This window comes from Schistocerca serialis, chromosome 5 (assembly GCF_023864345.2).
Source record: "Schistocerca serialis cubense isolate TAMUIC-IGC-003099 chromosome 5, iqSchSeri2.2, whole genome shotgun sequence".
Lineage (NCBI taxonomy): Eukaryota > Metazoa > Arthropoda > Insecta > Orthoptera > Acrididae > Schistocerca > Schistocerca serialis.
The window spans coordinates 706,011,371-706,028,628 of NC_064642.1; the positions used below are offsets into that span (position 1 = coordinate 706,011,371).

Below are 17,258 nucleotides of genomic sequence, written 5' to 3' on the forward strand. Positions count from 1 at the left end.
TATCCTGTTGGAAAACACTCCCTGGAATGCTGTTCATGAATGGCGGCACAAGAGATCGAATCACCGGACTGACGTACAACTGTACAATTAGTGTGCTTGGGGTAGCCACGAGAGTGCCCCTGTTTCATACGAAATCGCATCCCAGACCCTAACTCCAGTGTTTCTGACATGCAGACAGGTTGGTTGCAAGCCATCAACTGGCCTGCTTCTAACAAACACACAGCCATCACTGACACCGGAGCAGACCCAGCTTTCATCAGATAACACAACAGACCTCCCACCCAGCCCTCCAAAGAGCTCGCGCTTGATACCACTCAAGTCGCAGATGGCGGTGGTTTGAGGGTTGGTGGAATGCGCTCTACAGTGCATCCAGCACGGAGCTGTCCTTGAAGGAACCGATTTGTAACAGTTCGTTGTGTCGCTGTGGTGCCAGCTGCTGCTCACATTTCTGCTGCAGATGCTGTACAATACGACAAAGCCAATACCAAACACGATGGTCTTTCCTCTCCGTAGTGCAACGTAGCCTCCCGGAGCCCGGTCTTCCTGCCACCGTACATTCTCGTGAACACCACTGGCAGTAATAGTGTACGGTGGCTACATTCCCGCCAAGTTTTTCTCCAGTATCGCAGAAAGAACATCTAGCGTCTCGTAGCCCTGTTACATGGTCTCGTACAAACTCAGTGGCGTGCTGATAATAGCGTCTTTGTCGCCTTAAATGCATTCTTGGCTAACATCAGTTCACCACGTCCAATCTCAAAGGTAACTGTGGTGTCTTCTGTAATCGTCCACCGCCGTGACATGTACTGGTGTTTGCAAGTACAGTGCCGCGAAACTTTCACGCTGGGCGCCAGAGACACTACACACAAGCGACATTTATTCATAGAGTAAATATCTCTGGAGTGAGCACTGCGTTCTGCGCATGTTGTCAACATTAAACCAGGATTGTCACGTGTTTTCGGGACTTCGCTGTGCGTGTGTGCTTTCCCCAGAGTTTGAAGTTTATAATATCAAGAGTTTTTGTTATGTTTTCACCGTTTGTTGATAGTGTAATAGCGATGGTGAATTACTGTTGTTGCTACGGATGCAAAGAAAAATATGTGAAAGGAGGGATAGTAACTTTTCATGGGTACTATGTTTAAAATTTTCGAGACGCATTATAATTGAGGCTTGATTCTGTACACCTATTTTTCTACGATTTTATGACTATATAATAGATATTACAGCTCGTACAAAAGCTTACAAACAATCGCTTCCTCTCGTAAATTAGCTAGTGGAACGGGAAAGGGAATGATTAGTTGTTTCAGCAAATACTATCCTCCATGCATTTATCAGTGACTTGTCGATTATGTATATAGATTTGAAAGACGGGAAACAGATAATTTCAATAGAGTGGGAGTCTGTAATTGTCTTCGTATAATATGTGTGTCCAAACCATTTTGTGTTCTATAAAGTTACAGTAGGAGACCATGTGAAGTGTGTCTAGGACATGGAGAATGATTATGTGTGATTTATATTTTAGTTTCCCGAAGGATGAACAACGAGTAAAGATCTGGCTCCAGAAAATGAGGAGAAGTAATTTTGTCCTCACAAAATATTCCAAAGTATGTTCAAAACACTTTGAAGAGGAATGTTTAGACAGAGAAAAATTTGGACGTGTGTGGCCGAAGGTAGGTGCTATACGAACTAATTTTAATTTTCCACAGCACCTACTACCAATTTCTGCGTTCAGCTTAAATACATTTTCTGCACAAATCAAATAAAAAACACAATAGTGTAGCTAATCAAAGTACACATTCATCTTCTTTGGTGTATTTTGCCTTCAATTTATTTTCTTCAACATTTGATTAAGAGGTGTAAAATATTAGTAAACATGTCCCCAAACTCTTTCATTTGTGTCATTTTCCACTTCCCTTAATGGTGTTATATGGGTTGACTGTTACATGACCGACTGTATTTGCTTTACAGTACATTTATTCTCGGATCGCCTTTTTCCCCCCTTATTACTCAGTCTACTATTTATTTAATAAACTGGGAGCAAGTACGTAAAATGCGTTAAATAAAACTTCAAAGTGCCACCAGCAAGAAAAATTGTGCTTTAGGTCGCAAAAAAAAAAAAGAAAATAAATACGCAGAAATAGTAGAGAAAAGGACGAATTAGCAGGGATATAATCGCTAATGTGTGGCAAATTCGGTGTATTTCGGACACTTGCAAAAGTAATAGCGTACTGTCAAGTCGTTTTGCAAGACTATAAATGCAAAAACGTCAGGCTCTGTAATTCTATGAAGTGCCGTATCATACCGCAAACTACCAAAAATCGAGTTCATCTGAACTGTGACACCTATCACAAAGTGACACTTTGAAGTTTTATTTAACGCATTTTACGTACTTGCTCCCAGTTTATTAAATAAATAGTAGACTGAGTAAGAAGGGGGGAAAAAAGGCGATCCGAGAATAAATGTACTGTAAAGCAAATACAGTCGGTCATGTAACAGTCAACCCATATAACACCATTAAGGGAAGTGGAAAATGACACAAATGAAAGAGTTTGGGGACATGTTTACTAATATTTTACACCTCTTAATCAAATGTTGAAGAAAATAAATTGAAGGCAAAATACACCAAAGAAGATGAATGTGTACTTTGATTAGCTACACTATTGTGTTTTTTATTTGATTTGTGCAGAAAATGTATTTAAGCTGAACGCAGAAATTGGTAGTAGGTGCTGTGGAAAATTAAAAATAGTTCGTATAGCATCTACCTTCGGCCACACACGTCCAAATTTTTCTTTGTCTAAACATTCCTCTTCAAAGTGTTTTGAACATACTTTGGAATATTTTGTGAGGACAAAATTACTTCTCCTCATTTTCTGGAGCCAGATCTTTACTCGTTGTTCATCCTTCGGGAAACTAAAATATAAATCACACATAATCATTCTCCATGTCCTAGACACACTTCACATGGTCTCCTACTGTAACTTTATAGAACACAAAAAGGTTTGGACACACATATTATACGAAGATAATTACAGACTCCCACTCTATTGAAATTATCTGTTTCCCGTCTTTCAAATCTATATACATAATCGACAAGTCACTGATAAATGCATGGAGGATAGTATTTGCTGAAACAACTAATCATTCCCTTTCCCGTTCCACTAGATAATTTACAAGAGGAAGCGATTGTTTGTAAGCTTTTGTACGAGTTGTAATATCTATTATACAGTCATAAAATCGTAGAAAAATAGGTCTACAGAATCAAGCCTCAATTATAATGCGTCTTGAAAATTTTAAACATAGTACCCATGAAAAGTTACTATACCTCCTTTCACATATTTTTCTTTGCATCCGTAGCAACAACAGTAATTCACCATCGCTATTACACTATCAACAAACGGTGAAAACATAACAAAAACACTTGATATTATAAACTTCAAACTCTGGGGAAAGCACACACGCACAGCGAAGTCCAGAAAACACGTGACAATCCTGGTTTAATGTTGACAACATGCACAGAACGCAATGCTCACTCCAGAGATATTTACTCTATGGCCGCATGAGGCAGACTATGAATATCTTTGGGGCCCGCTCGTGCGTTTGGCGGCTAACGATGTTCTTTTTTATTTTTGTGATCGGATAGCTTTTCAAACATCTTGTGGATTTACTCTTTCGGCATTCACTGCGCAAAGAGCAAATGCATCCCACAGTTTCCTTCGTCACAGCATCTGGAAGCGTAGCAGAAGAAGGCGTATTGCAGTGCTACTAACAATAACGCAAGGTGCACCTAAAACTAATATTTTGTTCAATTAATGTACAATATATATTAACTGATTCTTTCGTCACTTTTTGGTAGAATAACATAAAAATAAATAGAAAGTACAATACCGTGCATATTCTACAGTGGAGGCTGAAAACCTAACAGATGTTGCTTACTAAAAAAGTAAAAATGAAGTAAACCCGTGGCACGTGGCAGCTGTATGTCATCAGAGTTGGTAAACATTCAAAAGTTTTACTTGCAGTGACTTTATTATGGGACATCTAATTACCCCTCACACGTAATTTTTCTGGAAAACATGGAAGCTGATCAAACTTTTCATTATTTACGGACACACTAGCGGAAAGAATTGCTAATTCATTAACAATTTAAGCATGCAGACCAAAGCAAAATCATCTAGCCTCGATGTCTTTTTCATTGCCTGTAACGAGAGTGTAGATGAATTATATTTGCTTATTCGTGCTAGCGACACAGATTGTAATATTTATGGGAAGTTTTTTGATCTATTACGAGTGTAAAATAATAACGATGGACAAGATATATTTATCTGTGTTTTTTATTGTCTGCAAAAATACAGTTCACCTATGTCAAAATTAAATCTTGTAGCTACAGAAGGAGCCGCTTTGATCACAGGAAAAAACATGGTTTTGCCCCACACCTTACAAAATTAATGTTAGTATCGAACTAAGATCAGTCACACTAATTGTACGCACAGCGTTATACGTCAAGCAAAATATGTGCTGACATGTCTCAAAAAATAATTAATTTCACTAAATGGTGAGGATTAGATCAGCGACATTTTTCTGGCTTCGTAAGAGAATCAGAAAGCTAATTGTTTATTTGTCTTACTATAACGACATAGCTTTTTCATCATGCTCCAACACCGTTAAGCAGCAACTGGATTTAAAAATGTCAATTCTTAATAAGCAAAAATTGAAACAGAAGCCTAATGTAAGGTTCAAGATGTATTCTTCATTATTGATATAATAAAACTCTTCCACTATTACTGAGTGAGGTAGTGCAGTGGTTAGCACACTGGACTCGCATTCGGGAGGACGACGGTTCAATCCCGTCTCTGGCCATCCTGATTTAGGTTTTCCGTGGTTTCCCTAAATCGCTTCAGGCAAATGCCGGGATGGTTCCTTTGAAAGGGCACAGCCGATTTCCTTCCCCATCCTTCCCTAATCCGAGCTTGTGCTCCGTCTCTAATGACCTCGTTGTTGACGGGACGTTAAACACTAACCTCCTCCTCCACTTACAAGTTCGTGGCGCCCTCCATCGGTAATGGTGGAATTCAGTATGGTGTTGGCCCATCCTTAGCCTTGATGACAGCCTCCACTCTCGCATGCATACGTTCAATCAGGTGCTGGAAGGTTTCTTGTGGAATGGCAGCCCATTCTTCACACAGTTCTGCACTGAGGAGAGGTATCGATGTCGGTCGGCGAGGCCTGGCACGAAGTCGGCGTTCCAAAATATCCCAAAGGTCTTCTATAGGATTCAGGTCAGGAATCTGTGCATGCCAGTCCGTTACAGGGATGTTATTGTCGTGTAACCACTCCGCCACAGGCCGTGCATTATGAACAGGTGCTCCATCGTGTTGAAACATGCAGTCGCCATCCCCGAATTTCTCTTCAACAGTGGGAAGCAAGAAGGTGCTTAAAACACCAATGTAGGCCTGTGCTGTGATAGTGCCACGTTCAATCGTCCAATGTTTACGCTCCTTACACCAAGCGAGGCGTCGTTTGGCATTTAGCGGCGTGATGTGTGGCTTATGAGCAGCCGCTAGACCATGAAAACCAAGTTTTCTCACCTCCCGCCTAACTGTCATAGTACCTGCAATGAATCCTGATGCAGTTTGGAATTCTTGTGTGACACCCAATCACTTGACCACGTTCGAAGTCCGTGAGTTCCGCAGAGCGCCCCATTCTGCTCTCTCACGATGTCTAATGACTGCTGAGGTGGCCGGCCGGAGTGGACGAGCAGTTCTAGGCGATACAGCCTGGAACTGCGTGGCCGCTACGGTCGCAGGTTCGAATCCTGCCTCAGGCATGGATGTGTGTGATGTCCTTAGGTTAGTTAGGTTTAAGTAGTTCTACGTTCTAGGGGACTGATGACCTCAGAAGTTAAGTCCCATAGTGCTCAGAGCCATTTGAACCATTTTTTTTTTAAAGTATGTTTTTTGGGGTATCAGGATACTTTTGATCACGTAGTGTATCATACAGACGCTTTAACGTGGCAGTTTTAGTGGAGATCTTTTGAACTACGGTTGCACTGAGATAAAGGTAAAGATCAGGCCTGAACTACTTGATTTACGAATATGTCAGCCTCAGCAAGAAATTCCGCGGTAACCATTACCAAATGCTTCGAGTGCCCCGCTTTGCAGGCGGTTGTGCGTTGCTCATTGTATTCATATCTTTCCTTATTTTGAATTGAGTGAAAAGACTAATCTTGACCCCTCACGGGATTCGAGTGCAACTTTCATGGTACCAACAGGCATTTCATTGTGTAGATCATGTTAGTCTCTCAGAAAAATAAGCTTTATGGAATTTATAACTTAACAAACAACTGATTTGAATCATACTTAACAAACACAACGCACAAAATTGTGCACAGTAATTCAAAACAATGTTAGAAGGGGAGAAAATATTAAATGTCGGGGAGAATTCACGGAGGGAATCTCGCAAGGTTCAGTTCTGATTCCACTCCTATTTCTTATACACTCATGTTGAGGAAAAAAGAGCACCTTGAGACAGGACGCTCATGTTCACAGGGCATGTACATTAGAATGTTCTGTAGAAATGATTATCATCTGACTCACCTCAGTTCAGCATGTGTCCTGTTGCCTAGCAGGCACAGGATCCTCTATGGGCCCTGATAACTTGTTCTCTGCATGATGATATCGACGTGCATAAGGCGCGAATCCCTCCCCCCCCCCCTCCCCATGACCCATGGACCTTGCCGTTGGTGGGGAGGCTTGCGTGCCTCAAGATACACATAGCCGTGCCGTAGGTGAAACCACAACGGAGGGGTATCTGTTGAGAGGCCAGACAAACGTGTGGTTCCTGAAGAGGGGCAGCAGCCTTTTCAGTAGTTGCAGGGGCAGCAGTCTGGATGATCGACTGATCTGGCCTTGTAACACTAACCAAAATGGCCTCGCTGTTCTGGTACTGCGAACCGCTGAAAGCAAGGGGAAACTACATCCGTAATTTTTCCCGAGGGCATGCAGCTTTACTGTATGATTAAATGATGATGGCATCCAATTGGGTAAAATATTCTGGAGGTAAAATAGTCCCCCATTCGGAGCTCCGGGCGGGGACTACTCAAGAGGACGTCGTTATCAAGAGAAAGAGTACTGGCGCTCTACGGATCGGAGCGTGGAATGTCAGACCCCTTAATCGGGCAGGTAGGTTAGAAAATTTAAAAAGGGAAATGAATAGGTTAAAGTTAGATATAGTGGGAATTAGTGAAGTTCGGTGGCAGGAGGAACAAGACTTTTGGTCAGGTGATTACAGAGTTATAAATACATAATCAAACAGGGGTAATGCAGGAGTAGGTTTAATAATGAATAAAAAAATAGGAGTATGGGTAAGCTACTATAAACAGCATAGTTAACGCATTATTGTGGCCAAGATAGACACGAAGCCCACGCCTACTACAGTAGTACAAGTTTATATGCGAACTAGCTCTGCAGATGACGAAGAAATTGATGAAATGTATGATGAGATAAAAGAAATTATTCAGGTAGTGAAGGGAGACGAAAATTTAGTAGTCATGGGTGACTGAAATTCGAGAGTAGGAAAAGGGAGAGAAGGAAACATAGTAGGTGAATATGATACTGCGTGAAGAGTTCGACAGAGCACTGAAAGACCTGAGTCGAAACAAGGCCCCCGGAGTAGACAACATTCCATTAGAACTACTGACAGCCTTGGGAGAGCCAGTCCTGACAAAACTCTACCATCTGGTGAGCAAGATGTATGAGACAGGCGAGATACCCTCAGACTTCAAGAAGAATATAATAATTCCAATCCCAAAGAAAGCAGGTGTTGACAGATGTGAAAATTACCGAACTTTCAGTTTAATAAGTCACAGCTGCAAAATACTAACGGGAATTCCTTACAGACGAATGGAAAAACTGATAGAAGCTGACCTCAGAGAAGATCAGTTTGGATTCCGTAGAAATGTTGGAACACGTGAGGCAATACTGACCTATGACTTATCTTAGAAGAAAGATTAAGGGAAGGCAAACCACGTTTCTAGCATTTGTAGACTTAGAGAAAGCTTTTGACAATGTTGACTGGAATACTCCTTTCAAATTCTGAAGGTGGCAAGGGCAAGATACATGGAGCGAAAGGCTATTTACAATTTGTACAGTAAGCAGATGGCAGTTGTAAGAGTCGAGGGACATAAAACGGAAGCAGTGGTTGGGAAGGGTGTGAGACAGGGTTGCAGCCTATCCCCGATGTTATTTGATCTGCATATTGAGCAAGCAGTAAAGGAAACAAAAGAAAAATACGGAGTAGGTATTAAAATCCATGGAGACGAAATAAAAACTTTGAGGTTCGTCGATGACATTGTAATTCTGTCAGAGACATCAAAGGACTTGGAAGAGCAGCTGAACGGAATGGACAGTGTCTTGAAAGGAGGGTATAAGATGAACATCAACAAAAGCAAAACGAGGATAATGGAATGTAGTCGAGATAAGTCGGGTGATGCTGAGGGAATTAGATTAGGACATGAGACACTTAAAGAAGTAAAGGAGTTTTACTATTTGGGGAGCAAAATAACTGATGATGGCCGAAGTAGAGAGGATGTAAAATGTAGACTGGCAATGGCAAGGAAAGCGTTTCTGAAGAAGAAACATGTGTTAACATCGAGTATAGATTTAAATGTCAGGAAGTCGTTTCTGAAGGTATTTGTATGGAGTGTAGTCATGTATGGAAGTGAAACGTGGACTATAAATAGTTTAGACAAGAAGAGAATAGAAGCTTTCGAAATGTGGTGCTACAGAAGAATGCTGAAAATTAGATGGGTAGATCACATAACTAATGAGGAGGGATTGAATAGAATTGGGGAGAAGAGGAGCTCGTGGCACAACTTGACCAGAAGAAGGGATCGGTTGGTAGGACATGTTCTGAGACATCGAGGGATCGCCAATGTAGTGTTGGAGGGCAGCGTGGAGGGTAAAAATCGTAGAGGGAGACGGAGAGATGAATACACTAAGCAGATTCAGAAGGATGTGGGATGCAGTAGGTACTGGGAGATGAAGAAGTTTGCACACTATAGTGCTGTGGAATGTGGAAAAAACCGCAAATTGGCGTTCATAAGAAGAAGAACAACACCAAAAACGCAACAGGAGCGTAATATGTAGGAAATTGTCCACGCAATCTGCCACTGATGATGCCTTGCAGAAAGCAAAGGCGAAACGCGTATGGCACTAAAATTGTGTTTTATTCAGTTGCTGTCAGACGGTCCATAAGTACAAATTATCAATATACCGTAATATTACACGCAACTGAGGAAGACAGGACTACAAAAGTCGAAAATATCTTAGTCTCTCTCTCTCTCGTACTGTCTCATCAATGCATAGCAATCTTATTACATGATACATCATAATACACATAAACACAAACACAAACAAGGTACCACTCATGCCCTACCCTTCAACTACTAGTACATCAGTTAACGGTTCCACTAGTAACAGCCACGTCATTCAAATTTTTACGGCGATAAACGCCGGAAACACTCTCCATAAATTAGTTAAATTTTAACGCTGCGTCCCAGTGTTCCGCCAGTTTCCGGAAGATGGCCTTAGCCGAAATTTCGGATCGGAAGACTCTACAAGAACAGCGTGGTGTCAGTACGAGATAACTTTTATCACCACAAGTACATTACTTACTTAATCAAGCACATTCCCAGCCTGTTCTGTTGAGAGAAGCTTGTGGTGTCATTGCAGAGTGAAGACGACGCGGCTGTCATGAAATGTTGGGGCGCGCTGCCTCTAATCGCTACACAGGTGTTCCTCTACTGCTCCGGGGCCCAGCACCTCATGGACCAGGTAATGCCTCTGTGTCTCTGTCTCCTGCTCTAACATTTTTCACCGTGCTTACTCTCGCGCGATATACACTACTGGCCATTAGAATTGCTACACCAAGAAGAAATGCAGATGATAAACGGGTATTCATTATACAAACATAGTATACTAGAACTGACATGGGATTACATTTTCACGCAGTTTGGGTGCATAGATCCTGAGAAATCAGTAACCAGAAGAACCAACTCTGGCCGTAATAGCGGCCTTGATACGCCTGGGCATTGAGTCAAACAGAGCTTGGATGGCGTGTACAGGTACAGACAGCTGCCCATGCAGCTTCAACATGATGCTACAGTTCATCAAGAGCTGTGACTGGCGTAAAGTGACGAGCCAGTTGCTCGGTCACCATTGACCAGACATTTTCAATTGGTGAGAGATGTGGAGAACGTGCTGGCCAGGGCAGCAGTCGAACATTTTCTGTATCCAGAAAGGCCCGTACAGGACCTACAACATGCGGTCGTGCATTATCCTGCTGAAATGTAAAGTTTTGCAGGGATCGAATGAGGGGTGGAGCCACGGGTCGTATCGCATCTGAAACGTAACGTCCACTGTTCAAATGGTTCAAATGGCTCTGAGCACTACGGGACTTAACACCTATGGTCATCAGTCCCCTAGAACTTAGAACTACTTAAACCGAACTAACCTAAGGACAGCACACAACACCCAGTCATCACGAGGCAGAGAAAATCCCTGACCCCGCCGGGAATCGAACCCGGGAACCCGGGCGTGGGAAGCAAGAACGCTACCGCACGACCACGGGATGTCCACTGTTCAAAGTGCCGTCAATGCGAACAAGAGGTGACCGAGACGTGTAACCAGTGGCACCCCATACCATCACGCCTGGTGATACGCCAGTATGGCGATGACGAATACACGCTTCCAATGTACGTTCACCGCGATGTCGCAAAACACGGATGCGACCATCATGTTGCTGTAAACAGAACCTGAATTCATCCGAAAAAAATGACGTTTTGCCATTCGTGCACCTAGGTTCGTCGTACTGGGCGCCAGCTGGTCTCCGTAAACCACTGTCCCGTAATTTGGGGGGAAATTAGTGTCCTGTGAGTGGGCATCTGGTGCCACTGGAAACGGATCAAGGATCTGTAGAATCCATGCCAAGCAGAATCACTGCTGCACTGTATTTGTAAAGCGGACCAACACGCTGTTATACGAGCGGTCATAATGTCTTGGCTCGTTGGTGGTATCGGGGCTTTGTTTTTTCGAAGGCCTCTTGTTTAGTTGCCCGAGTATACTCGGCATTTTAGGTTTCCGTGAAACAAAAAAAGAAAAAGTAAAAAACGAGATAACTCGGGGATTTATGTTAAGGGGTAGACATATTTTTAAACACATCAAAAAAAAATTTGCATCACCCCAGTTCCCAGATATCCTGAAAATAGTCGTTGACTGTGGATATTGTACCACAGACACTGTCCCTTTGACTGTTTAGAGATGTCACTATACCCGCCCAAAGATGGTTGTTTAACCATGCATGGGCAGCGCCTTTTAGATGGAGGGGGTCCGACAGCCGATCAGTTCCAGTCATTCCACCAGGAAGAAGGTACACGGCTCGTGTTGTCTGTAGTTCAACCATGCCTAGACGGTCAGTACCGCGGTTCGATCGCGTCAGCATTGTTACTTACTTTGTGCCAGGAAGGACTCTCAACAAGGGAAGTGTCCAGGCGTCTCGGAGTGAACCAAAGCGATGTTGTTCGGACATGGAGGAGATACAGAGAGACAGGAACTGTCGGTGGCATGCCTCGCTCAGGCCGCCCGAGGGCTACTACTGCAGTGGATGACCGGTACCTACCGATTATGGCTCGGAGGAACCCTGACAGCAAAGCCACTGTGTTGAATAATGCTTTTCGTGCACTCACAGGAAGTCGTGTTACGACGCAAACTGTGCGCAATAGTCTGCATGATGCGCAACTTCACTTCCGATGTCCATGGCGAGGTCCATCTTTGCAACCACGACACCATGCAGCGCGGTACAGATGGGCCCAACAACATGCCGAATGGACCGCTCAGGATTGGCATCACGTTCTCTTCACTGATGAGTTTGGCATATGCCTTCAACCAGACAATCGTCGGAGACTTGTTTGGAGGCAACCCGGTAAGGCTGAACGCCTTAGATACACTGTCCAGCGAGTGCAGCAAGGTGGAGGTTCCCTGCTGTTTTGGGGTGGCATTATGTGGGGCCGACGTACGCCGCTGGCTTTCATGGGTCGTCCCGTGACGGCTGTACGATACGTGAATGCCATTCTCCAAACGATAGTGAAACCGTATAGGCAGCATATTGGCAAGGCAATTCGCGCCCCCATCGTGTACATCTTGTGAATGACTTCCTTCAGGATAACGACATCGCTCGACTAAAGTGGCCAGCATGTTCTCCAGACATGAACCCTATCGAACATGCCTGGGATAGATTGGAAATGGCTGTTTGTGGACGACGTGACCCATCAACCACTTTAAGGGATCTACGCCGAATCGCTGCTGATGAGTCGGGACAATCTGGACAAACAGTGCCTTGATGAACTTGTGGATAATATGCCACGACGAATACAGGCATGCATCAATGCAAGAGGATATGCTACTGGGTGTTAGAGGTACCAGTGTTTACAGCGATCTGGGCCTCCACCTCTGAAGGTCTCGCTGCGTGGTGGTACAACACGCAATGTTTCGTTATCATGAGCAATAAAAAGGGCGGAAATGAAGTTTCTGTTGATCTCTATTACAATTTTCTGTACATGTTTCGGAACTCTCGGAACCAAGGTGATGCAAAACTTTTTTTTGATGTGTGTATTATCAGTCCACTCTACTTCTCAAATTTAATAATAAGTGAGACACGTAAATGAAAAATTTATGGAACGGCCGCAAGGGTGTCCTGGCATGGCGCAACGGAGTCCAATGTGCGCAGGCAGAAGCAGTGTCCACGGCGGCGTACAGCTGCGGGTGGCCGGAGTCCAGCTGTCAGCTGCGGCGCTCCCTGCTGCTGGTGATCTGCCGAGCCCAGAGGCCGCTGGCGCTGACGGCTGGCAGGATGTTCCTCATCAACAGGGCCACCTTCCTCTCGGTAAGCACGCAGCTGTGCGCAATACGACAACAAAGTGCTCTCCCCTCCTCTACTGTGGGCTTTGTTCTGTGTTCATCACCGAGCGAGGTGCCGCAGTGGTAGCACACTGGACTCGCTTTCGGGAGGACGACGGTTCAATCCCGCGTCCGGCCATCCTGATTTAGGTTTTCTGTGATTTCCCTAAATCGCTCCAGGCAAATGCTGGGAAGGTTCCTCTGAAAGGGCACGGCCGACTTCCTTCCCCATCCTTCCCTAATCCGATGAGACCGATGACGTCGCTGTTTGGTCTCTCCCCCCAAACAACCCAACCCCCAACCCAACCCTCTGTGTTCATCAGCCACTGTTGCTGACGGCTCGCCGTATGTTCTTATGTTCTCCAACGACTGGATTATCGTCGTCACTGCAGGCAAATGTGCTCTGGTGATGTGATACTTTGGTGATATTGCATTTCAACATGCAGCGCGTCCCAAACTTGACTTTATCTAACATGCTATGAATCTCTGATTTCTGCGGCTACAGAGCGCGAGGTAACCAAGACAAGCCACCGCAAATACACCGAAATGACAAAAGTCATTGGGCCTCTTTATTTCCGGAGCAGTGCAACAATTCAATGTGACGTGTATCAACAACTCACTGGAAATCTCCAGCAGAAATAATGAGCCATGCTGCCTCCATACCCGTCCACAATTGCGAAACTGTTGCCGGCGTAGGACTTTATGCACGAACTGACCTCTCGATTACGTCCCATAAATCTTCGGTGGGGTTCATATCTGGCGATATGGATAGCCAAATCATTCTCTTGAACTATCCAGAACGTTCTAAAACGATTGTGGCCTGGTGGCATGGCGCATTGTCATCCATAACATCGAGTCCATGAATGGCTGCAAATGGTCTCCAAGTATCAGAACATATCCAATTAAGGATTGGTTCAGTTGGACTAGAGGATCAGCCGGCCGGTGTGGCCGAGCGGTTCTAGGCGCTTCAGTCTGGAACCGCACGACCGCTACAGTGGCAGGTTCTAATCCTGCCTCAGGCATGGATGTGTGTAATGTCCTTAGGTTAATTAGTTTTAAGTAGTTGTAAGTCTAGGGGACTGATGACCTCAGATGTTAAGTCCCGTAGTGCTCAGAGCCATTTGACCAGAGGATCCAGTACATTTCATGTAAACAATGCCCACAGGCCATCACCCGCTTGCACAGTAGCTTGTTAGCAACTTGGGTCCATGGCTTTGTGAGGTCTGCGCCACGCTCGAACGCTTCCATCAAGCCGGCTGGCGTGGCCAAGCGGTTCTAAGCGCTACAGTCTGGAACCGCGTGACTGCTACGGTCGCAGGTTCGAATCCTGCCTCGGGCATGGATGTGTGTGATGTCCTTAGGTTAGTTAGGTTTAAGTAGTTCTAAGTTCTAGGAGACTGATGACCACAGCAGTTAAGTCCCATAGTGCTCAGTGCCAACTGAACCAATTGAACCTCCCATCAACTCTTACCAATTGAAATATGGACTCATCTGACCTGGCCACTGCTTTCAAGTCGTCTAGGGTTAAACTGATATCGTCACGAGCCCAGGAGAGACGCTGCAGGCGATGTCGTGCTGTTAGAAAAGGCACTCGCGTAGGTCGTCTGTTGCCGTAGCCTGTTAACGCCAAATTTCGCTGCACTGTTCTAACGGATACGTTCGTCGTACGTCCCACATTGATTTCAGCTGCTATTTCACTCAGTGTTGCTTGTCTACTAGCACAGACAATTCTACGCAAACGCCGCTGCTCTAGATTGTTTAGGGAATCTGGAGCGATGAAAATGACAAAATTTACATTTTTTTCATTATAAAATTATTTGGAGTTTTCTGAATAAAACAAATCAGGTCTCAACCTTCTAAGTGAATTCTAAGTGTGTCTTTTAACGCTGCAAAGTTGACGCGCCGCGTGAACTGTTGTAGCGACTTGGTGTGTCACCTCTGACGGCGCCGCTCGCTGGCTGCAAGCAGGGTATCTTTGCGGAGTTAGTGTTTTGTCTTCCAACGTTGTATGGCTTTATCTCTGTGACAAGTGACTCTTCATATCGCTAAACATAAACGCTATACCGTGTGTGTTGACTTGTGGAGTTTGCTTTGTGTTGTTTATCTGTTCAATTTTGCGTATTTGACGAATTTTGCTCGTACCTGTTTTACGTATTTGGTTTGTGGATATCAATATGTCCCGTTTCGGCAATCGAGTGTTTAAGAAAAGGCACAATGAGTGGAAGAAGCAATCTTTTGTTGCAGACTGCTTCACCGACTACTCCAAATGAATGTGATAGAACTTCTTTCAGCAAGAAACTTTGTGACAGCAAAGAAAAATGTGAAAACTATGAAAGTGACAGTAATGATGTGAATGAAATAGTTAACATTCCCTTGCTCTCTAATATTTTGAAACATTACGTTTTAGCCAAGTTTGCAAAGGAGGAGGACTGGAATTGAAAATAACTTCACACATTGGTTTGGCATGTGAAATGTTATTGAAATGCAACAAATGTGCTGCAGAAGTTTCGTTTCCTAATTCTAACAGTATTCCTCGTAGTGGTAATAGTGGAAAGAAGGTGTATGATATAAATGTTGGGCTAGTGTACGGCTTGTGTTGCATTGGCAAAGGCAGTGCTGCACGGACAATGTTATGTGGAATTATGAACTTGCCAAAACCACCAACCAAGTTTGAATTTTATAATGAATTGGTGAGATCTTCTGCTGAAGATATTGCTCAAGCAACAATGAAGAAAGCAGTTGAAGAAGTTGTGACAGATTAACTGTTGCTTTAGATGGATCATGGCAACGTAGAGGTCATAAATCTCTAAATGGAGTTGTGACAGCTACCAGTGGAGAGAGTTGCAAAGTAATTGATGTTGCTATTCTCTCAAAACATTGTAGATGTAAGGGCAATACCAAGGACGAACATAGTGAAAGCTGTGAAGCAAATTTTCACGACACGAGTGGAGCGATGGAAGTAGAGGGACTGAAAGCAATAATGTATGATACACTAACTATCTAGGAGATGGTGATTCTAAGGGATATAAAGCTGTAGAGGAACTCAAACCTTATGGAAATGAAATTCACATTATTTTTGCGCGTGGGGGCTCGCTTGCACAAACTAAAGCAGACATTACGGTTCCAGAAGCTTAGTGATGGTAAGACCCTTGGAAGAAGAGGAAGAGTGACAGATGAAGCAATGATAGATTGCAGAGGTATTGTGGGTGTTCAATTAAGCAAAATACAAGAAGCTTTGAGCATATGAGGAGAGCAGTAAGGGCATTATTTTTTCATACTACATCAACAAATGAGCACCCACAACATGCACTGTGCCCCACAGGTGATGCCCATAAAAACAATTTGCCAAATGCTGTAATTGATGTAATTAAGCCCATATTCAGAGATTTATCACAGCCAAGTTCTTTGGAATAGTGTTTACATGGGAAAACACAAAATCAAAATGAAAGTGTAAATAATTTAATTTAGGTTAAGATTCCCAAAAGAGTGTTTGTACAAATAAAAACATTGCATTTTGGAGTGTATGGGGCAGTGGCAACGTACAATGAAGGAAACATTATCAAATGAGATGTGCTGAAACGTTTAGGTTTCCAACCAGGACACAACACCATTTCCACAATGCTCCTAATTGATGAAGAAAGACTAAAAGGTGCAGGAAGAAGAGACAAAAGCCTACAACATGCAGCAAAAGGGAAGAAAAGACCAGTGAAAAGGAAACTAACACTGAAAAAAGAAGAGGATGCTGATAATATGTCATATGGGGCAGGAATGTATTAAAACATTTTTGGAAACCATTTCCCATAACTTTAAAATTTTCATCGTTGAGGAACATTTTCTCAAAAACTGCTAACAGTATATCAATGAAATTTATACACAATATTGTTTACTTCTTTTCCTTCATTTTTTTAGCAAATTGTAAAAAAATATTGTATAATTCAAGAGTTATAGAAGAAAAAGTGCAAAATTTTAGAGAAAAAAATAAGCATCTGTTTAAAAAAATTGTAAAACAAAAACCAATAAATATTTCTTAACATGGCATTATAACTTTGTAATGAAATATTCACTGAGCATGTAGTCCAGATTTCAGAGCAATATGTTTAATTGTTTTAGTAAAAATGTTCATTCTATTTGCTAAAATTAACATGGAAGAGATGGATCGTTCCGGCTCCCCTTATGTGAAGGAGGTCGGCCACTTCGTTTTCTGTGATGAGAGGTAATGCCTGAAATATGGTCTTTCCGGCTCACTCTTGACACCATAGATATCGGATATAATGAACGTCTAGCTCCAATAATCACTCTGCGTTCAAAGTC

General features: G+C 43.3%; 1 protein-coding gene across 1 annotated transcript in view; it reads left to right on the forward strand.

The window, feature by feature from the left end:
* LOC126482186 (uncharacterized) overlaps nucleotides 1-9,860 on the forward strand; it is a 53,563-nt gene extending 43,703 nt beyond the window's left edge. The window contains exon 3 of the mRNA XM_050106165.1: nucleotides 9,726-9,860. Coding sequence (XP_049962122.1) covers nucleotides 9,726-9,860 — 135 coding nt within the window. The remainder of the gene's footprint in view (nucleotides 1-9,725) is intronic.
* The last annotated feature ends 7,398 nt before the right edge of the window (nucleotides 9,861-17,258 follow it).